Source organism: Tupaia chinensis, unplaced genomic scaffold (genome assembly GCF_000334495.1).
Source record: "Tupaia chinensis unplaced genomic scaffold, TupChi_1.0 Scaffold000680_1, whole genome shotgun sequence".
Classification (NCBI taxonomy): domain Eukaryota; kingdom Metazoa; phylum Chordata; class Mammalia; order Scandentia; family Tupaiidae; genus Tupaia; species Tupaia belangeri.
The window spans coordinates 33,278-59,561 of NW_006160204.1; the positions used below are offsets into that span (position 1 = coordinate 33,278).

The following is a 26,284-nucleotide window of genomic DNA, read 5'->3' on the forward strand; positions in this document are numbered from 1 at the left end:
GATTTAGAGAAGAGACAGATACCTGCCACATGTGGGTCTTCATGGGAACAGGTAGGATGTCAGACAGTGAACTCTCTAGGTTTTATGGCTTGCTTTGAGGGAAGACATTCTATTGGCTCTTCAGGAAAGTAATGGTGCATTTTTGCATAGACAAACATAGAAAAAAAGATGTCATGACTTTTCTAATGTCCCAATAGTTTCTATGACCCAGTGGTCATAGAAAGTGGGGAGGGAGAAAGTCAGAGGGACTTTCTAGCAGTCCTCCCAATGTGCCTCACCTCAAAATATCCAGCATGCCTAGGTGCCATACATTGGCATATCGTGTTCTGAGCTCCAACATAAGAGAGCTATTAAATTATTTGAGTTATTCTTTATGTTTAATAAATACTGAAAGTAATGTGCTTTCTCCTAAAGGTTCTGCAGAATTTACAGATATTAAAACATGTTCCTTTTTAAGTTTCTTTCTTTCTATCATTAGCGGGAGACAGAGAGAGAGAGAGAGAGAGAGAGATACAATAGGGTCTCATGCCACAATCCCCCACAGCCTTTCCCAGCTAGCCAGGATAATGAGCACACATGACCAGCATGTATAAATTAACCCGGAACAGAACCCCCATCTCCCATATAGACTCCTGCATTGCTGAGCACTGCATCCCCCACTGTGTCACCATGACTGGGCTAAAAAAAATTTCTTCTCACCTACAAAGGCTACACATTTTAGTTCGATATTTTGGTTCCTTACCTCTGAAGTTATCAGAGGTTGTACTGTATATCCACAGCCATTCTATTGGGTTGTTGGGAAAGTCAGAGCCCATTTTTGCATAGAAAACTACATCATGACTTTTCTGATGACCTAATATAACTCTACCATTAGATTTTCCAGCTAGCCCATTTTCTCTATAACGGGTCATAAATGATATTTTCTGGTCATGGGTTGTAGATCTTGTTTTTTTGGTAGTGCTATTTAGGTAAGTTCTAATACAGATTTAATTTTCAGTGGTGTATGCAGTAAGTGTTAGCAGAACTAGTTCTGCATGTAGTAGGACTATGCTTCCTCAGAAAATTGAATCCAGCAAATTAATACTCTCTGCCTTTAGGATCAACAGTTCAACTGAAGCAAAAAATACAGGTTACTCGGTATTGTGGAAACCACTACTTGCCTAACACTTCCTCAGCCTATGAGGAGCAGCTTTGAGGGGAATATTTGTGTATCAGTGCAGTAACGTATCCTGAACACCACCTTCACACTGGAGTAGGGGACAGCTAAAGCTCATCTATATTCTAGGAGCATAGCCAAGTACCCAAAGCCGATGTTCAGATCAGTTATGAGAATATAGCACAGGTAAAGTACAAAGTCAAGAAATGAAGGCAGGATGAGTATAGTAAAGTGCCATCAGATAGTAAAGCTACTATTAGCTTGATGATAACATAATGACATGGAAAATCTGTGATCTTGGAATTACAAAGATATAGCTTCTGCAATTTACTAATAGTTTGATCTTAGGCATAAACATCAGTTTCCTTAACCACAGAGGGATGTAATGTATACTTTGCAGGCTTGCAATGAGGATGGATTAGGAAATATATATATATATATATACACACACACACACATATATATGTATATATATATACACACACACATATATATATATGTATATATACACACATATATATATGCAAAAAGCATAACCCAAAGTAGACATCAAAAATAATGCTGCAAGAAAATGACTTGAATAAATTCTAAATAAATACAAGTCCCCTCACTCTCATAGCTAAGTCTTTCCTTTCTTGCTGTTAGACTCTTCGCCTTTCCCACTCAGTACTCAAGTTATCACTGCACTCTGCTCTCCTGACTTACTGCCTGACCCTACTTTCAAAATGAGGACTAGTCTCATAAATTCATCTTCTCTTCTCCAGATGTGCCTCTTCTGTCTTCAACATATTGTGTGATCTTAAAAGTTTATCCATTTGGGACCAACAGTTAGCATGATGGCTATGTTGCTGGACTCCCATGTAGTTGACCGTGGTTCGAGTCCCGGACCCAGTGGCTTAAACTCACGCCGGGTGCATGTGCGTGTGTGCCCAAGATCCCGAGAGGAGACTGGAGGAGAAGGGATTGCAGCGTGGCCAACCCCCCTTGGGGGGGGGTGATTTCTCGCTTTCTGTTTCTCTGTCTGTCTGGTGAGTACACACGCCCTACAGCAAAAACCTCTCCAAAGAAAAAAAGAGTTCATCCATTTGTATACAATGTTAAGGGTTATCAGACAAGCTTAATGGATTCATTAGGTGCTCAATTTATTGTTTATATTTTGTGTGTTTGAAATATTTTAGAACTTTATAATGCAGTATACAAAGTAAGGTAAACAAAAGAAATTTATCTCTCAGTTCATTCATCCATCCATTTTTCATCTGACATTAATTTTCTTTCATAATTTATAGAAGTAGAGAGTGGAACAATGCTATCAGAAGCTGGGAAGTAGAGAGTTCAGGGAAAAGTAGGAAGATCTTGGTTAACAGAAAATTGCAGCTCGATGTGAGGAATGAATTCTAGAGTACTATAGCACAATAGAATAACTACAGTTAATATTTTAATGAGCCCAGCTGGAGGTAGCATATGCTGATTGATGCTGGTGCTTGAGGGTCTGAGACTACATGTAAGGCCCAAGTTAGAATCCTGGTCTATTCCAAAATCCAAACATGGTAGCTTACCCCCTAGTCCCAGTTACATGAGAGGCTGAGAAAGGAGGATCATAAGACAGATTCTGTCTAAATAAAATAATGTTTTAAAAATTAATGTGTATTTCAAAATAACTAGAAGAAAGAATTTCAAATGTTCACAATACGAAGTAATAATACAAGTTTGAGATAATGAATATTTATTTCCGTGATTTAGTACATATTTTATGTGTTGAAAAACTAAACTGTGCCCTACAAATATATTAATTTTATATCCAAATTCAAAACTCAAAAAGAAGAGGGGAACTTATAGATTCAAATAACTCAAGATAGATCAAAGATCTAAATGTAAAGTCTCAGATATGAAGTTATTTGTGGAAAACACAGGGGAAACACTTGAATACACTGGAGTAGATACTGAAGCACAGGGAACCATTTTTAAAATATACAGTAAGAAGCTTCCATACAGCAAAAGAAACAATAAGGGGAGCACAGGACAACTCTGAATGAGAGAAAATATTTGCAAACTATACATAAGGACTTGATGATAACCTGAATATATAGGAAACTCAAGCAGTTCACTTGCAGAAAACTGATAATCCAATTAAAACATGGGAAAATGACCTGAACAGACAACTCTCAAAGGAAGACATACCAATGACCAAAAAGCATATGAAAAAAATGTCCAATGTCTCTTTTCATAAAGGAAATGCAAATGAAAACCACAATTAGGTATCACAACCCTAGAAAAGATGATTTTTAAAAAATCACTAGGTAATGAGGCTATGGTGAAAAGGAAACTTTTGCACTATTGGTGGAAATGTAAATTAGTATAGACAATGCAGAAAACAATATAGTTTTCTCAAAAATTTACAAATATAACTACCATATGACCCAATAATCCTTCTCCTTGTTATTTACCTATCTATTCCAAACACAAGAAAACAGTTGGAAAGACACCGGTACAGCCCTGTTTACAGGAGTATTATTCACAATGGTTATCACATGGAATAAACCTAAGTGCCCCCAAAATGATGACTGGACTGAAAAATCTACCTTATGTACTTTATAGAATACTACTCAGCTATAAAGAACAGAGAGACTATCACTTGACACTAGGTGAATGAATATAGAAGAATTAATGCTAAGTGAAATATCAGATTGTAACTAACACTATGTCTGAGCTCAGTATATATCAAACACCTGCACTATGACAGAAATTAAAAGATTCAAAGTCATAATAATAGAAAGAACCAGAGTAAATACACAAGACATTATGGGAAGGGTCTGGGAGGTGGGAGGTGATTAGGAGTAAAGGGCTTAACAGACACAAAGTAAGAATCTTTGTCTAAAATGATGTATATGGTAATATACTTGATTTGATTATGACACATTGCATGCATGCTTTGAAAAACCATGCACAACAATTGAGTGCAAACAAAAAATTATAAAATTTAGAAGTACAAAAAAAAAAGAAGAAATTGATGAGATACAGCAATTAGATGCAATATGTAGGCTTTGGATCTTGAAAAAAAAAAAGTGTGATAATAAATTGAACCTAAACTTGAAATTAGATAATGGTAAAGAATTTTTGTTTGTTTTGTTTTGTTTTTGAGATAGTATACTTGTATGTTGTTTTAATTTTAATGTCCTTTTTGGTAGCTATATATACCTAACTACCATAGGCCAAGTATATTATCTGAAGTTTGTTTTAAAAACACTCCAGAATTTTTAATTTAGTGGGGACAAAAGAAACAATACCTACCAAAAAATGCTGGCCATTAAAGAATGATGTGTACATGATTCTTCATTATTTTTCTTTTCTGATTTGAGCTTACTTGACTATTTCCATAATAAACCTCATTTTAATTGGTAGTGGCTGTTACTAAGCTAATTATATTACTTGTGCTCAATAAATGCAGTTACCATTATAATTGAAAGAGGAGGGCTGAAAAAACTGGAGAAGGATGTTTAAACTACATTAATTAAAGGCACAAATACAAGTGGTAAGAATGAAGAAAAGAGCAACAGTAATCAGTGAGTGGGCAAATATTTATGCAAATTATCAGAAACAGAGAAACAATGATTGTGGCTAATCGATTGTGGCTAATAGACATCTTCTCTCAAACTCAAAATATCTAAAAATTGAACATTTTATCCTCTACTGTTTGTTACCTCAGTTAAGGACACAAGCCAGAAATCCAGAAGTAAACACCACCTCTCTTTCCCCTTCACCTTTCCCACTATCATCCACCTCAGGGATCATCACTCTGGTCCTAGCAATATAATTTCTTGCCTGGTTTAATCCAATAATCTTCTACCAGTTGTTTCTGCATTTACTCTAGTTCCCACTGCCACATCTGTTCTCATCTCAACAGCTGGAGTGAAATGTCTCAAATGCCTATATGATTATATTAAATCTCTGCTTTGATGACAAATTATAATCTTGTGCATATTTATACCTCCAAACTTCTAGCACATCTTCACTGCTTTTGGGGCTCTGGCAACCTCAACTGTCCTTAGGACCCTTGACTATGCCACATTACTCCCACTTTGAAGCTTTATATATGGTATTCCCTTTGCCTATGAAGCTGGGCCCCACTGTCCTCCTCTTAACCAGATGTCACTTGAAATGTCACTTCTCTCAGAAAACCTTCCTTGACTTCCTTCAGGAGACTAGATAGCCACTGCACCATCTTCCCTAATGACTATAATTTTTTTTATAACAATTTAAAGTCACTTAACCTATAAAAGTTTACTTAAATATATTTAATTACATGTATAATTTTAAATAACTAAAATTAAAGCTGGTTCTATGGCACAGTTGTAATACAATGCTTGAGGGAGATCAGATCACACCTGGCAATTGTTCGAATCCCCCACCCTGTCAGTCTAAAACACACAAGGCAAAGGCATGCCTGCCCATGTTCTGATGGGCTGCAGAACTGGAGGAAGGGAGTGGTAGCATGAGCAGACCCTGTGGAGTGCTCATCTCTCATGTGCACATGCTCTAGCACAAATTAAAAAAAATTAAATAAGTAAAATTAAAATGTGATTTTAATAAACCTATTCTCCATGATGACAGAGAATTCTTTTTTGTATATACCATAGCAATACTGTCTCTGCTAGTTGATGCCTAGTATATGCTTGGGAAGTACATACTAAACCCCCAATTCTAATTAACAGAATATCACATTAACTCCACGTTAGGTCATGGAAGAATCTCCCAGGATAGACTAGGACACTTACAAATCTTGTAATCTGGATGCATCTACAGAATGTACATCTCTAGTCAGGGTGGAACTAGTCGCAATGGGGTCTGTTATTTAGAACCTAGTACTGGCAAGAAGATGGCTAGGCATGTGGGGAGAGGAGAGAGTGGCCAATATCAGGGAGGAATGAAGACGTCTGTCATTTTAAGGAAATCAATTCAGCAAAGGAAATTAAAAAGACAAAGGACATTTTAGTCATTCCGTTAAGCAGAATCTGAAGTCTGAAAAATGAACTTAAGAGAGCAGCCACAAAAGTCCTTAGCAAGCAAGATGGAGACTTTCTAAGTTCTTTTGCCCGGAAACTTTATGGGGGGCAAGCGTTAAGGCAAAATTTTTAATTAAATTGAATACGATAAGTTGAATTCCATCTGCAAGTAAATGGAAAAGAATTACAAAAAGCCACATGTGGTTACCAGTAAGGCAGAACCAAGACTCCACAGGGACAAGAAGCCCTATGTTAATCTCTTTGTGGCTCTGAAAAAAGGAGAAAAAAAGATTAAGCCTCCTTGTGAAGATCATGTGATGACATCCTGATCTTAGCCAGAGGCAGCATTTCCATGGAAACTTCTCTTCCTTTTCACCCACACACTGCTTCATCCACCTGCAAAGGCTGCTATGAGTCTCAAGAAAGTTGTATGGAGGAGCCTTGACGTTTTTCTAAATAATGAGACAAACTAGCAAAAAGAAAGCAGAGCAGGCTGACATGCCAGCACCACCAGGAGAGTAATGGTTGTCCCTGAAAACCCTTAGCTCAGTCCAACACACTGATCATTTCCTCCACGCTTTCTTTTGTTCACTTATTCTTTATATATGGGGAACAGCCCAGCTTTAAGCATGAAGCCAGATTGGAAGCAAATCTCAGAGGGGCAACTTTGACTTGATATGTTCATCTTGTTACTCTTTAGAAAAGGTTCACCCTAGTTCAAATCTCTTTGAAACACTGCATGGATTGGTCCCAGGTTTGATTTCCTATAACATGGGGTTCCTTTTTTTTTTTTTTTTTGGAGAGGTTTTTGCTATAGGATGTGTGTGCTTGTCAGAAAAACAGACAGGGAGACAGAGAGAGACAGACAGACAGACAGAAAGTGAGAAATCACCCCACCAGGTGGGATGGTCATGCCACAATCACTTTTCCTCCATTCTCCTCTCAGGATCTTGGGCATGCACACACATGTGCCTGGCGTGAGTTTAAGCCACCAGGTCCAGGACTGGAACTGTGGTTGACTACATGGGAGTCCAGCAACATAGCCATTACGCCAACTGCTGGTCCTTGGGGTTCTTTTTTCAATCTAATGCTCCAATACAACAGATGTAAGTTTCCAGCTCTGCATGGTTTTTTCTGACTCAAGTGTTATCTCCATTCTCATTTGTCTTTCCAGTTTATGTCCCAATGTGAGGTTTTACTCAAAGGGTTCCCCCTTCAGAACACTTGTATACTATTATCCAGAACTATAAAATCCTTACCAATGTACTGACTTCACATATAGGTTCCTCCCTGCCTATAAAAGTTTGATGCATTCATTATATAGACTACTCATTTGAAAACTAACGTAAGTAGTTAACATTACATTTGTACTCATGCATTTCAATTTATTTAACTCACTATACACAGAGAGAAAAAGCTCCTGGAAGAATTGAGATGAGAAAACGTATTTCTTGTGTAAATATAATACTCCTTATTCACTGACTTACTAAATTGAGAATTCCTTTGCAAGAACCACATTACAAACACATTTTCAAATAAATTCCTAATAACCAGACTTATGGGTGAATCAACATGGCACCTAAATGAGAGAGAGTGAGATTCTGAATATTAACTAGCAGACCTCCAAGCTGTCAAAGTGACCTATCTTCAGGAATAGTCAGAAAATGTATCAAGATTATTAGGCAGAGTATCAGATTCTTTTTTCATAATTAAGAAGCTACAATATTAATGATAAATACTGTTTTTCACTTTAATATAGGCCTATCCCACTATGGGATGCATGCCAGCTCCAAAGAAAGTTTAGTCATGTGCTTTTCAGAAGATGAAAGCTTAAGATAAAGGCTGAACGTATTTGATGCTGGAGGTGGGAGTGGTCTTATATAGGTCTTAGCCAAGACATGTGACAGTCACTGTAAGGGCAGCAGGAAAGGGAATTCTGTGCTCCAATTAACCAGCTCAGCAGACCTTGTCAGGACTAGAGGAAGAATGTTCCTGGCTGTCCTGTACGGCTTGTTGTGGAGTTTCCAGACCTCTGCTGGTTATTTTCCACGCGTCTGTGTGTCCCCCAAGAACCTGATGGAGAAGGAATGCTGCCCACCATGGGAGGATGATGGGAGTCCCTGTGGTCAGCTTTCAGGTAGGGGCTCCTGTCAGAATATCCTTCTGTCTAGCGCACCACCTGGGCCTCAGTTCCCCTTCACAGGGGTAGATGACCGGGAATCTTGGCCTTCCGTCTTTTATAACAGGACCTGCCAGTGCACTGGCAACTTCATGGGATTCAATTGTGGAAGCTGCAAGTTTGGCTTTGGGGGACCAGACTGCACAGAGAGACGACTCTTGGTGAGAAGAAACATCTTCGATTTGAGTGTTCCAGAGAAGGATAAATTCCTTGCTTATCTCACTTTAGCGAAGCATACTACCAGCCCAGACTATGTCATCCCAACAGGCACCTATAGCCAAATGAATAATGGATCAACGCCCATGTTCAATGACATCAATGTTTATGACCTCTTTGTCTGGACGCATTATTATGTGTCAAGGGATGCGCTGCTTGGGGGATCAGAAATCTGGCGAGACATTGATTTTGCTCATGAAGCACCAGGTTTCCTGCCTTGGCATAGACTCTTCTTGTTGTTGTTGGAACAAGAACTCCAGAAGATGACCGGGGACGAGAATTTCACTATTCCATACTGGGACTGGCGGGATGCAGAAAACTGTGACGTTTGCACGGATGAGTACATGGGAGGTCGCCACCCAGCAAACCCTAACCTACTCAGCCCCGCATCCTTCTTCTCCTCTTGGCAGGTAAGCTGGGTTGGATAGACAGTGTCAGAGCAAGGGACACCTAAGCAATCACTCTTCCAAGCATGTCTTCATTTCCTTCCCTCCTGACCATAGAAAAGGTCCTCTACTACAAGCGTTCACTGTACCTTGCATTTTTCATTTATAACACAATTCCCAGTTGTAATTCAATGATATGTGTGATTATGTCTTATATAAATCTCTACTAAGTTTCTAAATTCTGATGAACAAAGAATAATTCATTTATTTGATTATGTTACTTTCTAGTACCTAGCATGGTGTCCAGTAAATGGTAATGGCTCATAAAGTGTTTGGGAATGAATGAATAAACATATATATACATGACTAAATAAATAAAAACCAGTACACCTGATTTATAAAATCATTATTCACAATAAAATTCATATGGTATACAAATTAAAAATGTGAATTAGTGTCTCTATTCCAGACTCACTGACCAGAATACTCAGGGCAGAGTCCTGGGAAGACATAATTTACTAAATGTCAATGGTGATTATTATCATCATCATGAAACTTCAGTGAATATTGATGGTAATCTTTTTTTTTTTTGAGAGGTTTTTGCTATAGAGCACGTGCGCTTGCCAGACAGAGAGAGACAGAGAGACAGAAAGGGAGAAATCCCCCCCTCAGGTTGGGATGGCCACACCACAATCCCTTTTCCTCCGTTCTCTTGGGATCTTGGGAATGCACGCACATGCGCCCGGCATAAGTTTTAAGCCACCGGGTTCAGGACATGAACTACGGTCAACTACATGGGAGTCCAGTGACATAGCCATTACGCTAACTACTGGTTCCGGTAATAAATCTTAATATTTTTTAACATATGGGGATTCTGAAGCTCGAATTAGTAAATAATAAATAAAGGTAATATTTACTGAGCATCTAGCATGTGTCAAATCCTGGTCAAGTATTTTCATATATAATGTATTTAACACTCATTAACCTTTACCCATTTTGAAGCTATAAAGGTATTGGGTAACTTGTATGAAATCGCACCACTGGTAAGTAACAAAGATAATATTAGATCTTTGGGAAAGTCACGACATACTTTTCTATGCAAAAATGTGTCATGATTTTCCTGACAACCCAATATATGCTCTCAGTCTGGTTATATGATTGTTCTATACTATTTTCAAGAATGTGACTGCTATGTTTTTAGCTAAAGAAACCGGCCTATGCTGTATCACTTTATTAGGCTGCAGAATAAATTAGTTTTCTTCCTAAATACTTGCAAAAATTAAGATACAATACAAAGGATTCTATTTTCAAATGCAATCCCTATATTTTCTTATTCTGAATTAGGTTTTCTGGATTAGGGTCAATTGTAATCAAAGAAATACGTGTTTAGTTATTTATCATTTTAGTATAATCCAAGTAGAAAGGATGCCTTTTTTTTTTTTTTTGTCTTCCAAAAATTTCTAATGTACCATTTTGAGTAGAGCAGCTTTTGGGAATTAACCTCTGGTATTTGAATGATATGACAAGAATCCTGCACTTCCTGACTTGCACTCTGCAGATTTGAAACATGAATGACCTTCCCACTCCCTACCCCCAAGTTCACACACCTTACAGATGAAGCCAGTTGAAGCTCATTGAAAAACGACCACTGTGTAATTTCTGGTGTCAATGATGTCAGCTATTTACTAAGAGTAATGAGTGTATTTGTGTAGAAAAGGCTGCAAAAGTGTGCTGGCCAAAATCTATTCCATAAGTCTTTTTAGACTTTCTACCTAAATCTATGAAGTACAAAAATTTCATCTAACTTCCACTTTTTTTTAACTGATTAAAATACTGCCAACCGTGAATGTGGGGTTTTTAGTCAGTTATAATGCTTTCCTTAACTACATATATATGAATAGCTTCCCTTGACCCAGAATTACAAAAAAGTACAAAAAATAGTTCCAACATGTACACCAACATTTACTAAATAGATGCAAAATTTGTATTTATTTACATGAGATAAATGTATTGCCACATGGTACTAAGAATTATATTTGTAACTTTCCATACTTATTTATTGATGATTGTATTTTTTTCCCTTTATGATTGTGATCAGTTTTATTATTTTCTAAAGAGAATCCTTTGGATCTATTGAGTAAGCATGGGGAGAAAATTGTTCCAGTATTAACTTCAACTTTGTTCTATAATTAAAGTGCTGTGTATGAACAGATTTTTAAATAAAATTAAAAAACGGAATAGAGAAAGACCATTGAAGAAAAACTAGCAAACGACAGTTTATATAAAGAAGAAACGAATTAACTTTGTGTCAACCAACTATGTGGTGTCAAAGGATAATTGGTGGAGGTGACAGTCAAAGTCACCCCATGGGGGTGGATTCTATTCTTTCACATAACCTCTCAGGCTACAACTCTTTCAAAAACTAAGACAGGATCTTGATATTGGTTTCATTCAATAGTTCTCAGTATGAAAACTTACTAGGGAGCTTTAAATTTTTTTTTTTAATTAAAAACAACAAAAAACAATTGCATAGGCTCCACCCATTCAACTTGTTACCAGAAATTCAGATTCAGGTGGTTTGCTGTAAAGTTTAGTTATCTGTATTTTCTTTTCTTTTTAGATTTTTTGCTATTGAGTGTGTGTACTCATTAGAGAGACAGGGAGAGAGCAGGAAAGTGAGAAATCACCCCAGAGGGGGGAATAGCCACATCCTTTCTCCTCCTTCCCCTTTCAGGATTTGGGCATCCATGCACATGCACCTGGGTGTTTTTCCAGACCACCAAGACACGGACTCTAAACACAGACACAGCCTTGTGGGACCTTAATCACCATGCCACCTGCTGGTTCCCATCATCTGTATTTTTTAAGTAGATACAATTTCAATGTGCAGCCAGCATTGAAAATCGTTGATTTATTTAACATGAAGGGCTTTTTTTGGTATCTCTTTCCTTTTGCTTTACAAAAACACAGGTTCTATAATAAACACACTATTAATTTGTATGTTTTTGCCTGAATTGAACATTCAAATTAAGAATTAGATTATTTTGTGTGAGATAAGCTTGAATAGCTTCCATACTGAGTTTTTTTTATACCTTCCAAATTAGCTAAAACAATAGCTCCTTGGATACAAAGCTGCCTCTTTTTTTCCCCTCAATTAGTTTTAGATACCTTTTTACTTGCTACAAAAATAGAGGTTTTGGAGATTTCTAATCTGAGAGATCTTTAATGGTAACTAGTGTAGTACCTACATTTTATTAAAGAAGAAACAAAATGGTGGGACCAGTAGATGGTGTAATGGTTATGTCAGTGGATTCCCATGTAAATGATTGCAGTTTGAGTCCCACACCCTGGACACATATGTGTGCATATCCAAGATCCAGAGAGGAGAGTGGAGAAGGGATTGTAGTGTGGCCATCCTCCCTGGGGGGTGATTTCTCACTTTCTGTCTCTTTGTCTCTCTATCAAGAGCATAATGCCCTACAGCAAAAATTTCCACAAAAAAAAAAAAAAAAAGAAAAGAAAAGAAAGAAAATGGTAGGATGATTTGTCCAACGTCACACATCTGAGGACTAACATGAAGTAGCCATTTAGGTCTACCATGCTGTTTGCTATTTATAAGGAGTCATTTAGTCTCAGAGCAAATCAAAGAAATACCAACTTATGGATGTAATTTGGCATGTAGTCATTTTGACTCCCTTAAAATTCATTGGCTCCAGACAACATGGACAGATACCATAGTGTAACCCTTTGCATTTATGTCATAATGACAGTATTCTATTAGACTTTTACTGATCCATCTGCTTTACTCAGGTAGACCTATCCCTCTCCCTTTTGTGCTGTCATTATTACCCTTGAACAGGTTTATGTCATAGACCCTGTAAGTCTTCAGTCCGGTAATGTTTTTCACACCTGCTTGTGTCTACCATACTGTTAGCCACTCCAAGGTACAGGTCATTTTCAAATATTTTTGCATCCACAGAGACGATCCCATGATGCTTGGGATGGGCTTTAAAAATGCATGCTGAGCCAAATTCAAAATTAGAGAAATGTTAATGCCATTACTAACAAAGACAAATTGAAATCTGCACAGCTGGGTGTCTAGGACCATAGGCCAGACTTCTTTAAAGCTCTGGGTCACCAATACCAAGGACACAACAATGCCAATAAGCAGCCACTTACTCATAGTCAGGGGATAAGACATTGTGTTTAGTTCTCAAAAAAAGTCCATATGTAGTGTGTGTGTGTGTGTGTGTGTGCACATGTATGTGCACAAGCACATGCAAAACAGAGAACACAGTAAAGACAATCAAAGAAGTTACAACATACCTAAGGGTTAGTTAAATAAGATTAGTAATATTTACCAGAAGGATTTTTCTGTTAAACAAAATATTTTAAAAGGTATTTAATGTTCATTTTCTTAGAAAGCTTATATTCCGTATTCATGTATTTTCTTGCCTGTTTAATGCCAAAAGCCTTTAAGATGATGCATGCGGTCCTCAAATGAAATAGTCTATTATTTTTGGAGATGGGATGGGTTTCTTAGTAAGATTCAAGTTTAAAATACCTACTATTCTTAAGACCTTTAGATAGAATATTATGCAACCAAAAGATAAGCTGTCCATAAACAAAAATGTTCTATCAGGAATGGCTGTCATGATGGTTCAAAATAAAGAGAGAAAACATATCCTAGATGTTAGACTTCAGTGAATTGTGGCAAGGGAATTCACTCATCAGGTGAATAGCACATCACATGGAAGCAAACAGTGGGAAGAAAAAAAGTCACATTTCAGCAGAAAGTCATGGATTTTAGGTAACCATGACAACAGCTCAGTGAAATAACAGCTTCTCTTTTTTCTTTATGAAAAAAGATTTTGTGGAATGTCATATGGTTCACATTTTTTTCAGATAAACCTTTAATACCATAACAGAATTCTTGCTTTGAAACCTTTTAATAGCTGGTAGTTTATTGCTGGCTCTTTAAATTTAAGAGAATATTATCTAGGCTCCCTTGCTTCATTAATATGTGTGTTTCTTTTTCCTATCTCCTTTTTCTTCCGTTGATTGGGGCAACTTGACTTTCTCCTTTGGCATATTTTATAAATCATTTGTGCTAAAACAAAAAAGGAACAAAGTCCTCATCAGAAGACCTGGGCTCAAATTATGTCTTTGCCTCTTTTCAGATGATATTGCACAAGTTACTTAGACTCTTTCACCTTTTTTCTCAACAAAAAATGGGATATAATTATCATAGATGCTTATTTTCTGTTAATAAGAAGAAGGAAATGGAATTGAAAGCAGAATAACATGGAAAAGGAATACAATCTTTTGAGCCACATAAACATGAGTTTGAGCACTTTTATAACTTACCATCTTCAAGACCATAAATAAGTAACTGAAATATTCTAAGACTTTTGTCTCTAAAAGTAGAATAATGTGGCTTAAGCACTACTATGATTCAATAAAATATGTTTATTTAAAATGGATGTTTTAGTATTTGACATATTGAGTTCCATTTACAGAAAAAAAGTAACAAACTTTTAAATGATAAATCAAAATTAATTAAAATGAATATTCAAACAGCACTATGACCCAGAATTAAAAATACATTATGGCCTACTCAATGGTTTTGTATGAGTAATCTCCAAAAAGTTTATGAAAGGACCAGCAGGTGGCATAATGGTTATATCACTGGACTCCTGCATGGCCGACCTCAGTTCGAGTCCCGGACTGAGTTGTTTGAAAATCATGCTGGGAGCACGTATATGTATGCCCAAAACCCTAAGAGGAGAATGAATGGGAAGAAATTTCAGCATGGCCATCACCCCTGGGGAATTATTTCTCACTTTCTGTCTAATTCTGGTTCTCCAGCAAGTACATGTGTCCTATAGCAAAAATCTCTTTAAAAAAATAGTTTATGAAAAATGGGTATAAAAAAAGTACTTATAGATTTAATTTCTTTTGCGCTAAAATGAGCTTGTACTTTAATTCCATTGTCCGCAGACTTTTTGAAGTCGCCTAGTATACTAATATTCAATAATTACAGTTGTTATAATGAATATTCTACGTCTGGCTCTATACCAAATACATTCAATATTTTATATATTTTAAATTATTTGATTTTTATAACCCCAATTTACACATGAAAGGACTCAATACTCAAAGACTTTAAGTAACTAATTCAAAGTCTTGTAGCTAAGAGCATTAAACACCTTGTACTTCTGATTACAATCTCCATGATCATAACGCTAACAATTTCTCCTACCCTCTCTCCTCTTCTGTATCACATCTGAAGACAATGCCTATTTTTTTAAGAATTATTTTACTTAACTTTATTATTATTAAAATTTTTCTGATTTTATCAGAGATAGAAAAAGAGAGAGGGAAAATCAGAAAGCAAGCCATCAGGTTGGGGAGTTGAACCACGGTCAGCTATGTGGGAGTCCATTGCTTTTAACCACCATGCCACCTGCCAGCCCCATGGAGTTAAGTTTTAACATTATTTCAAGATCCAGGGTAGATTTTTTTCTCCTTGTTACTAACACCTTCCATCACCTGAACACTTTGTCACTTGGCAGTTGGCATTTCAGCAAAAATAGTTCCCCGTTCAAACCTCTCTAATTGAACTGAGTCTGCTGTAGGAGTCTTTTAGGCAGCAGGATCTTTTGAAAATATCCTGAGATTTATTGTTCAAAGAGGAATAAAAATGATTTTGTCTATGTACCTGCTGTGGTGTCTAGTTACTCAACCTTACAAAGACAGCCTACATACTACTTTCAATCCAAAAGTTAGGTTAGTTTTATTCAGCCATTCCTAGGCCATTACAAGCAGTAATAAATGTAGTGAATAAAACTTTGAAATTAGGAAGACTGTATTTCAGTGCTCTGGTTCTGACTGTAAACATCATAGGATCTTAAGATGAGTCATTCAACTTTTCAATTTTATAAGGATAAAAGGATTGAGGAATGTTGTGAAGTATGAAGAAAACTGACATTGTTAAGCCAAGAACTCTTTGTTAAGTGGTGTTTTTTCACATATTATGAGATAATTATGATAATATCCATATGATATTATATATATCATAATACAATGGAAACTTTTAATGTTTTATAATATAATGATATATTTATACATAAAATATTCTTTATACTATATGATATAGTATTATGGTATAATTATTAATATATGATATAGATAATATAGATAGTAAAGTTGCTATATAAGCAATTCTAAAAAACATACTCATTCCACATATTTAGCAAGTAAATGAGCCAAAACCAAAACTGCATCTACCAGAAGATGAAGCCAAAGTATTTTCAACCACACAATCCTTTATGTCTTTCTTAGTCACCAGAATTTAAATTATGCCTCATAACCAAAACTTGAAAGTGGTTTCTCTCTGAGTCTCTTGTCTAATACTAGCAGTCATCCCTGGGGCATTCAATTCTATCTGGTGATAATTTAATTTGCTCAGAAATGTTTATAGATTGCAAATTCACTGTGGAAGAAGATAAATAAGATGGTCTTGATTATTTTAAACTCTGATGCAAGCAGTTGGCCAGGGAAGCTTTTCACCTTTAAGATATTATTCTGTGTCTTAACTATTGTCCACAATATTATCACTCAGGACGCAGGCTTTTATATCCTACTAGCCTCATAAAGTCTGCTGCACTTAGTCTCCATTTCCTCATTATTAAAATAGGGATAAAATTATGTCCACTCACAGGTTTTCTGAATTTCAGTTTTTTAAATGGTATTGTAATCACTTAGAATTTAAATTCTATGCATACTGAAAGAGCAGTTTTGGTCTTTAGTCATGTGTTTATCATAGTTTATTCATCTATTCACATATGAATGAAACTATAAGAAAAATAATTTGGTTAAGCATTCCTAAAACTCATTAACATTCAGAGTCACACTCTTGAATTAAGTCAGAGTCAACAATGTCTGTTTTCACAAATTGTTTGCCTTGGCCTTAAAGAAGAGGTACGAAATTAGATCCGTGGCAAGGAGTGGACATTCTGAGCCACCGACAGAGCCATGAGCATGGAAGTACAGTGTCCAGAGAAGCGCGGTCTGATTTTTAGCGACAGCATCACATGAGATGTGAATAAATGCATAATGACTTGCCAGATTCAAGATATGATTTAGACATAGAACTGATGAGATTGGCTGATGGGGTACCAGCAGATGCTTAACGGTTATGTTGCTGGACTCCCAGATGGCTGACCACAGTTTAGTCCCAGACCTGGCGGCTTGAAGTTCATGCCAGGCACATATGCCTGTCTCCAATACCCCAAGAAGAGAATGGAGGAGAATGGATTGCAGCATGGCCATCCCTCTGAAGGGTGATTTCTTGCTTTTTGTCTCTCTCAGTCTCTCTCTCTGTCTCTTCAGTGAGTGTATGCACCCTTTAACAAAAGTCTCTAAAAAAATGAAAAAACAATGACTAATGGATTCCATGTGAAAAAGAATAAAATACAAAAGGAAAACTTGCTGTTTTCTGGCCTGAACATGATGACTCATGGGTTTAGGGCTTGAACTGCAGCATGGTTGATGGGAAAAGAAATACAGAGAGAAAAATATAGTGAGTCGTTCTGAAGCACACCAGTTTGAAGTAAAACAGGACTACAGTCATTGTGAAATTAAGAAAGGCCTCTGATGAGGACCTGGCTAAGTCCCAAGTCATGGGATGGTCTATTGAACAAATGGTCCAACGATAAACCAGGTTTGAGTATTTGAAGTAAAACAGGAATCAGGATAATTGCTCAAAGGTAAGCTATTGACTTTGACTGTAACGAAGGATTGTATGCACATACTCATGTTTATTAATAATGATCACATGCTGAGTTCCTAGAGACAGTTTGGTGGTACAAATACATTTTGGCATGGAGGTTTTAATCTTTGTCGGTTTTATAATATGGGGTCACTTAATGTACTTTGAGACTATGGAAAGGGGATGTTGATTCCCTCCCCCCTACACAGGAACCTACATTTTCATTTTACTCTAGTTGTTGCAAATTATAGAGCTACCCCTGCCTGGAGCACTGTAACATTAGCAAGCAAAATGGATGAAGTAGAGCCAATGGGACACCATGAAGTAACTCCAGGGAGAAAAACAAGAACGTGATTATCAAAGCCATAGAAATGTGCTTTATAAAAGTGGATGTGGTTAACTGCACCGGATGGTGTGTTAAAAGATGACTGACAGAGATCATGGGATCTTACAATATAGTCTTTGAAGTTCTATAATAAAGTCCTTAGTGAAGAGATGAATGGACAAGTCAACTGGAATGCCTTGTTGTATAAATGAGTAATAGGAAGGGGGGTTCTTATTTAAGATAGTTGCTTAGATTTGGGTCCTTATTCAAACAAATCTGTATCTAAAATATTGGCTTCCCTAATTTTATTAACTATGTAGGTTTAGCGAAGTCATTTAACCACTATAAGCCTGTTTTCTCACTTATAAAATGGACATTAAAAAAGTTATCTCATGGAATTACTGATTTATTGCTATTGCACTTTGACTCAAAAGAGTTTTTTTGGTCTGTTTTCTTTTTTAGGTTTTTGTCATAGGATGTGTGTACTCACCAGAGTGAAAGAGAGAGAGAAAGTGAGAAATCACCCCCCAGGGGGATGGCTACATCAAAATCCCTTCTCCTCCATTCTCTTATCAGGATTTTTTGGGCACGTGTGTACATGCATACATGCACCTAGCATGATTTTCAAACCGCCAGGTCTGGAACTCAAACTGCCGTGGACCATGTGAGAGTCCATTACCTTAACAATCATTCCTCCTGCCAGCTTCTGAACCAAGTTTTATCTATCTACTATTTTAGTTTCCATGAACTTAGAAAAAGTGGCTCAGTCATGATGAGGGCCACATGACAGAGACTTTGGGTAGAGAGACACAGTCAACAGAAGCTGATGCAGTAGAGAAACTGGCAAAACTATTAGTCCCAACTCACTCTTTTGTCCTCTGATCTCTTGAGGTGCCTCCATTAATCGAACCCAAAGGGAATCAAAGGTCAGGGGAACCAGTTACTAGAGTCCCTACACATCAGCTTTCCAGAGCACAGATGTGGGTAAGAAATGGGGAGGCCAAGAGTGGCACAAAATGAAGATATTCAGCATGATACCAGAGAGAGAATAAGGCAAGGTAGGATAGCAGGAAGGATTTGGAGGGCCATTTCACGACTTTGACTTTTATTCTGGTAAAAATTTATTAGCTTAATATTTTACTAGGAAGTACTCAGTTTTGCTTGTAGCTGTCACAGATTCAATTCACAGAATGGACCAACCTTTTTTTGCTGTTATCAGGAGCCTGTGGCACTGAGCATCTATAAGGCAAAATCGTGCCATATTAATATGCCTTGATTCTTATGACTTCACACACCAAATCCTTTCTCCTCCATTCTCCTCTTGGGGTCTTGGGTACGCACTCACACACACATGCCCCACATGAGTTTTTAAGCCACTGGATCCCAGACTCGAATCATAATAGACTATGTGAGGGTCTAGTGATGTAACTGTTATGCTATCTGTTCAGTTTCCTTATTTCTTTCTTTCCTTTTTTTTCTTTTTTTTTGGAGAGGTTTTATTTATTTCTTTTTTCTTTTTTCTTTTGCCATAAAGCACATGTGCTCACCAGAAAGACAGAGACATAGAAAGTGAGAAATCACCCTGCAAGGGGGATGGCCACGCCACAATCCCTTCCCCTCCAGTCTCCTCTCGGGATCTTGGGCACACACGCACATGTGCCCGACGTGAGTTTAAGCCACCGGGTCCAGGACCCGAACCGTGGTCAACTACATGGGAGTCCAGCGACATAGCCATTACGCTAACTGGTGGTTCCCAGTTTCCTTATTTCTAATGGTTGCAAGTATTGTGGTCTGATTTATAAGAAACAATACATGTTCCATGTTTTCTTAAAACATTTTATAAAAGTAATTATTTTCAGAACTAGCAATTGGTGTAATGGCTTTGTCAATGAACTCCCATGTAATTGACCACAGTTTGAGTTCCAGACCTGGTGGCTTAAACTCACGTCGGGCGTGTGTGCGTGTCTGCGTGTGTGCCCAAGATCCTGAGAGGAGAATGGAGAAGGAGGGATTGCCATGTGGCCATCCCCCCAGGGGGTGATTTCTCTCTTTCTGTCTCTGTTTCTCTCGGTCTTTCTGCCAAGTGCAAGAGCCCTATAGCAAAATCCTCTCCAAAAAAATTAATTATTTTCTACAAGGAGAAACACATTGGTTTTTGCTAAATTAAAAAATCAGGGAATTGTCATGCCTTAAAAAATGAGCATTATTCTGTACATGAAAAAAAAATGGCACCAATAATGAGACATTTTATGACAAAAAAAAGCACAAAGTAAAATTTATCCTCAGTCCTTGAAATTCTGGACAATATGGATTAATAATAAAGCTACTGTTTTATTGAGCATTGACTATGGACCATGCCTTGTGCTGGACTTTCTATACAGAGAAGTGACTATTTCTATTATTATCAACCCAGCCTCAGCACCTAGAACAATGTTCATCATAGAATAAATGTCTAACACATATTTGCTGAATTGATTTTCTTATCAGTATTTACAATTACACAAAGCAGGGATTCTGATCTCCATTTGACACATTGAAGCCTAGGGAATTTAAATCATTTCCTTAAGTGGTAGAGGCAAGACTAGAACCCTGTTCTGGGTTTTAACTTTCATGGTTTAGTCTTCGAAAAGCTGTTTCCTTCAACAATTTAAAAAAAAAATCTCCTCAGTGTCAGCAGGTGGCATGATGGTCAAGGGTGCTAGACTCACACATGGCCAACTACAGTTCAAGTCCCAGACTTGCTGACTCTCTGTCTGTCCCTCTCTGGGTAAATTAAAATTAATTAATTAAGTTAAATAATTCTTAAAAAACTGTCTTTTAGAAGTTTCCTAATGATTAGAAATCTAAAGATAATAATCAGAAACTCAACCTTCCTCACTCATTTCTTGACTTAGAGGAGGTGACAATTCCTTTAACATAAAGGTGTCTTTACAGATTATCTGTAGCCGGTTGGAGGAGTACAATAGCCGCCAAGCTTTATGTGATGGAACTCCCGAGGGACCGTTACTTCGCAATCCTGGAAACCATGACAAAGCTAGAACCCCAAGGCTCCCCACTTCAGCTGATGTGGAATTCTGCCTCAACTTGACCCAGTATGAATCAGATTCCATGGATAAAGCTGCCAACTTCAGCTTTAGAAATACACTTGAAGGTAATCCCTTTATTTTCATTTGCTTTAACCTTTTTATATATTTTTCTGAATTTATGTTTATAGCTTTTTATACAAAATCCTATGCCGAGAAGTATTTGAGAATCAAGTTTTCTTCCTTTTTTTTGGAGAGGTTTTTGCTAGAGTGCATGCACTCGCCAGAGAGACAGAGACAGAAAGTGAGAAATCACTCCCCCAGGGGGGATGGCCATGCCACAACCCCTTCTCCATTCTCTCCTCTTGGGATCCTGGGCATGCACATGCACGTGCCCAACGTGAGTTTAAGCCACCAGGTCTGGGACTCGAACCATAGTAGACTACATGGGAGTACAGCACCATAGCCATTACTCCAACTGCTTGTCCCAAGAATTAAGTTTTCTGAGTTAAGTAAAATTATGTGTTGTCCCCTCTTACGTGGGGTCTTACTTTCCAAGGTTTCAGTTATCTCATATCACCACAAGAAGGATGAGCACAGTATGATGAGGTATTTTGAGAGAGAGAGAAAGAGAATTAGAGAGCTAGTACATGTACATAACTTTTATTACAATGTATTATAACGATGGTTCTATTTTATTAGTTGTTAATTTCAGTGTCTAATTTATAAATTAAATTTTATCATACGTATGTAGGTATAGGAAAAATTGTACAGTATACATAGAGTTTGGTACTGTCCACAGTTTCAGGCATCCACTGGTGGTCTTGGAATGTCTCACCCATAGATAATGTGGACTGAGGTTATTGACAATAACTCTAGCAGACTGAGCCATACAACATAATCCAACACACTAATAACACTTCAGAAAAATGTATAAAAACACCCACCCTGGAAATAGACGGATGATAAGCAGCCTAAAGTCATATGTTTCCACTAAGAGTATTGGTGCAAAATGATTTTAAGAGATTTTTGCTTTAGGGTACATGTCCTCACTAGAGGAAGAGAGAGACAGTAAGAGGGAAAGTAAGAAAGCACCCCCAAAGGGGATGGCCATGCCACAATTCCTTCTCTTCCATTCTCTTCCTGGGACTTTGGGCATGAGTTTCAAGTCCCGGAGTCTGAGACTTGAACTACAGTTGGCCATGTGGGTGTCCAGTGAGGTGACCACTATGCCATATGCTGGTCCACAAATAATTTCCTTTTTATAGCCTTCTTCATTATGGAATTACAGATGTAGGACTATGGGTCTACATTTGAGTGATTCCCTCTCTAGTTTAAAATATTGCATACGCTGGACTCTTTGAGGCAAGGGTTTTTTCTTAACTATAATAAAGAAACAATCCATATATCAGGTCAAGTCTCATCCCATTGTCTCCCAAGATTTCTGAGCTTCTTCAGAGATTCCCCTTCATTGTCTTTTCTAACTCATAGTTACTTCTAAATTTGTTGATCTACTGTGTTATCCCTTCAACATCAATTTCTTCTGTACTCAGAGCTAAGTCATGAATCCCATCCCCCTCACCCTAATTTACATTAGGAAACAAATCCACCAACAGAAAAAGAGTCACAGATTTAATAGGAGCTTTGGGAAGACATAGGAGCCTAACTTGTAAGGACAACTCAAAATGTAACACCAGACATCCCACCTGCTAGGGGTCCTTTGGCTCCCCTGGGCCTTATACCCAGAGAAATTTAATCAAGGGGAGTCACAACCTAAAGAGGAACTCTGGAACCAACTGTTAAAAGAGAAATTAAGTGTTTCTTTTTCTCCTTATATATTACTGATGACTAATTATTTTAAGTGATTGCTATGTCAAACTCATTGTGATGGACTCCAATTTTCCAAAATTCGAATATTTACTTAAAAGCTTAAATGCTATCATTGGCAAATAATACCATCAGTTGTCTTATTTTAAGGAACAGATTTTGTTCACTATCAAGAAAATGCCAAGTTGGAATAAACAATTTATTTCTCAAGTGTGCATTAGAATCACCTGAAGGACTTCTTAACACACATACTAAGTCTCCCTGACTCTCTGATTCATTAGTTTTCTGTTAGGGGAGAGAGGAGAGAGAGGGGGAGAGAGGGGGAGAGAGGGAGAGAGAGGGAGAGAGAGGGAGAATATGTGTGTGTATTTTATAAGAGAGATTTTTACTATAGAGCACATGTACTCGCCAGAGAGACAGAAAGTGAGAAATCACCCTCTGGGGAGAAGACCACACTGGAATTCCTTCTCCTCTTGGAATTTTGGGCACTCACACATGTACATGCACCCCCATAAGTATTAGACTGCAGGTCCAGGACTGAACCATGGTCAACTACATAAGAGTCCAACAAAATAACCATTATGCCATCTGCTTGTTCCAGAGCATTTGTATTTCTAACAAATTTATAGGTGACACTTCTGGCTTAGGAACCACACTTTTGGAAACCACAAAATTAGTGCATCATTTATGACCTATTGTATAATAATTGCATTGTAGGAAACACGTACCTCCACATGTGCTTTCTTGCTTTGTTTCCCTTAAATGAAGGACTCACCTCAGTAAAACTAAAAGTATTTTCTCATAAGCATAAATAAAATTAATTACATTCCTGATTGTAGAAATAACACTTTGCTTGAGAAAACTGGATGTTAATTGAAAGTTAATATTTTTGGTGTTCTTAGAGACTTACTCAGATCTATGATCTTTTTACATTTTGTCAGCAAGTAGTTTAAATTTCAAGCCTTTTTACAAGTATTCAGCCACCAAATACAGGCTCCTAAAATTGCTCTGCATAACCTTTTAAAGGTATGCACTTCGTAGCTACTTAATTAAATTGCACGTTAGGAGAGTAACTTAGGAGGACAAGACAAAGAGCCTAACATTCACTTCTTTTAAGTCTCCAGGTGGACTCATATACATTTTCTGTCACCTTTTTGGCTTCCTTTTCCCAGTTTTTTTTTTTCTCTGCAACACAACGAAATGTTAAAATAAGCTTAAAGATGCACTTGAAATAAAATTAATTACATGTGCTTCACTCTTCTGAAGATTTAACTTATCTTTTCACATTTCAAAATCTAACAGGTATGACAAAGTGCAATGTCTATAATCCAGCTTCCTATAAAGAAACAAGCTGAATTATAGGAGATGATGTATGTGAAAATACTTGGGCAGGGCCTAACGTGTAATAGTTGCTCAATTTTCAAAACACCATTTTCTTTTTTAAAAATATTTACTTTAATTTTATTTATTCACTATTTTAATTTGACCAGAGAGAGACACATAGAGAGGGAAAGTGAGAAGGCAAACCACCAGGTCCAGGACTTGAACCATTGCCAGCCATGTGAGAGCATCCAGCACCTTAATCACCATACCACCTGCTGGCCCCTAAAAACACCATTTTTAAGGGAATACATTGGAATAGTTATCAACAAAAATATGTTTAAGGCAGAAGCTTGTGGAATGAGATTTTAAAGACAGAAGCATTTTTGGGCCATTGGCATATAGGAGAAAAAATGTTCATGGAAAGGAAATAATATATTCAGAGATCAAGTTTTTGAAGCATGCATTCAGTTTTAAAGGGTGGAGAACAATTTAGCCTAATTCAGTGAATTTCAAACGTGGTTGCATATTAGAAGCACCCAGGGTATGTTAAAATTCGAAGTGCTTGAGCCCCATTGTCAACCAATTAAATCCAAATCTCCAGGTGTCAGAAACAGGCATTGATATTAAAAACAAACAAAACTCCTCAGTTGTATTAGGGATGTAAAGACAGAGATCAGCGAGTTGAGACCCTCTCTTGTTACTATCAACACAAACCGTTTATTAATTTCCCTGAGGAATGCAGCATGAAAACTTGAAGGCATAACACAAAATAACCTGGGGAACTGTCACTGCTCCTCACGAAGAACTTAAAGCCATTTTGGCATCAGTGGCTACTAACAAGGTCCCTACTGGCTTATTAGATTTTCTATCCATTGGGAATCTCTAGCCAGGAGAGAGGGAAAGATAGATTCTGACATTCCTCAACTATGGTGTGCAAAACAGAGCACAGGTTTTGAAATCAGTCAGTACTAGGTCCAGTTCATTCATTCTCCAATTATTAGCTTGAATTCACCATGTGCTAACTCTTATAAACTGTAGTTTCCACATCTGTAGAATTGGAATAATGATAACATTCATATCATGAGTAGCTTCGAGGGTCAAATGAGATCATGTGCATCAAAAATATTTGAAAAGCTCAATGTATAAAATTATTACTATGGGGAACAGAAGTTAGCATAATGGCTATGTCGCCGGACTCGCATGTAGTCGACCGCAGTTCGAGTCCCATACCCTGTGGCTTAAACACACGCCAGGCGTGTGTGCGTGCGTGCCCAAGATCCCGAGAGGAGAATGGAGGAGAAGGGATTGCAGCGTGGCCATCCCCCTTGGGGGGGGGGGGGGATTTCTCGCTTTCTGTCTCTCTGTCTCTCTCTTTCTGGCGAGCGCACACGCTCTATAGCAAAAACCTCTCCAAAACAAAAAACAAACAAAAAATTACTACTATGTGGTGCATGGATATTTCTCTTTGACTAGCTCTTCTAAAAGAATAAAATTTCAAAAAGCTATACTACTGATGTTGGTGAAATCATTTCATCATTTATTTCTATTTTTCCTAAGGTAATTTGATCAGCCAAAACAACAACAACAACAGCAACAACAAAATTATGCAAAGAAGTAAAATAGAAAATAATTTATTCACATTTCCAATACGAGCCACATCTGTACCATTTTCTCTATTTTGTCACTTGACAAGTACCAGAATAGAGATCTCTGAAGTTTCTTTATAGGTTTTATAAAGAAAAAGGCATCTTTCCTATTACCAATCCCTGTTTAAGTAAAGGATTGAGAACTAGATTATTTTTCTCTTAAACACAAAAATGCAAACCTTTTCTTTTTGGATATGGATAAAAAAAGCAGACAGTTTGGTCCCTATTTTTGAGACTGACTGAAAAGGCAAGATACTCATAGCCACATATCAAATTGTTAATATAATCAAATTCTATTAACAACCTGGTACCTGTCACAGTGAAGCTGGGTTCAACCTGGACCTTTCAACTATTTCTGAGCACATATCACAATGTATTCAGACATCCCCCATGTGCTTCTTACTCAGAAACCCTTCCTAAAGATTATCTG

At 37.3% G+C, this 26,284-nt stretch overlaps 1 protein-coding gene across 1 annotated transcript in view; it reads left to right on the forward strand.

The window, feature by feature from the left end:
- The first annotated feature begins 8,124 nt into the window (after positions 1-8,124).
- Positions 8,125-26,284, forward strand: part of TYR (tyrosinase) — a 91,051-nt gene continuing 72,891 nt past the window's right edge. Inside the window, exons 1-2 of the mRNA XM_006160331.1 lie at positions 8,125-8,961; positions 20,970-21,186. Coding sequence (XP_006160393.1) covers positions 8,143-8,961; positions 20,970-21,186 — 1,036 coding nt within the window. The 5' untranslated portion in view covers positions 8,125-8,142. The remainder of the gene's footprint in view (positions 8,962-20,969; positions 21,187-26,284) is intronic.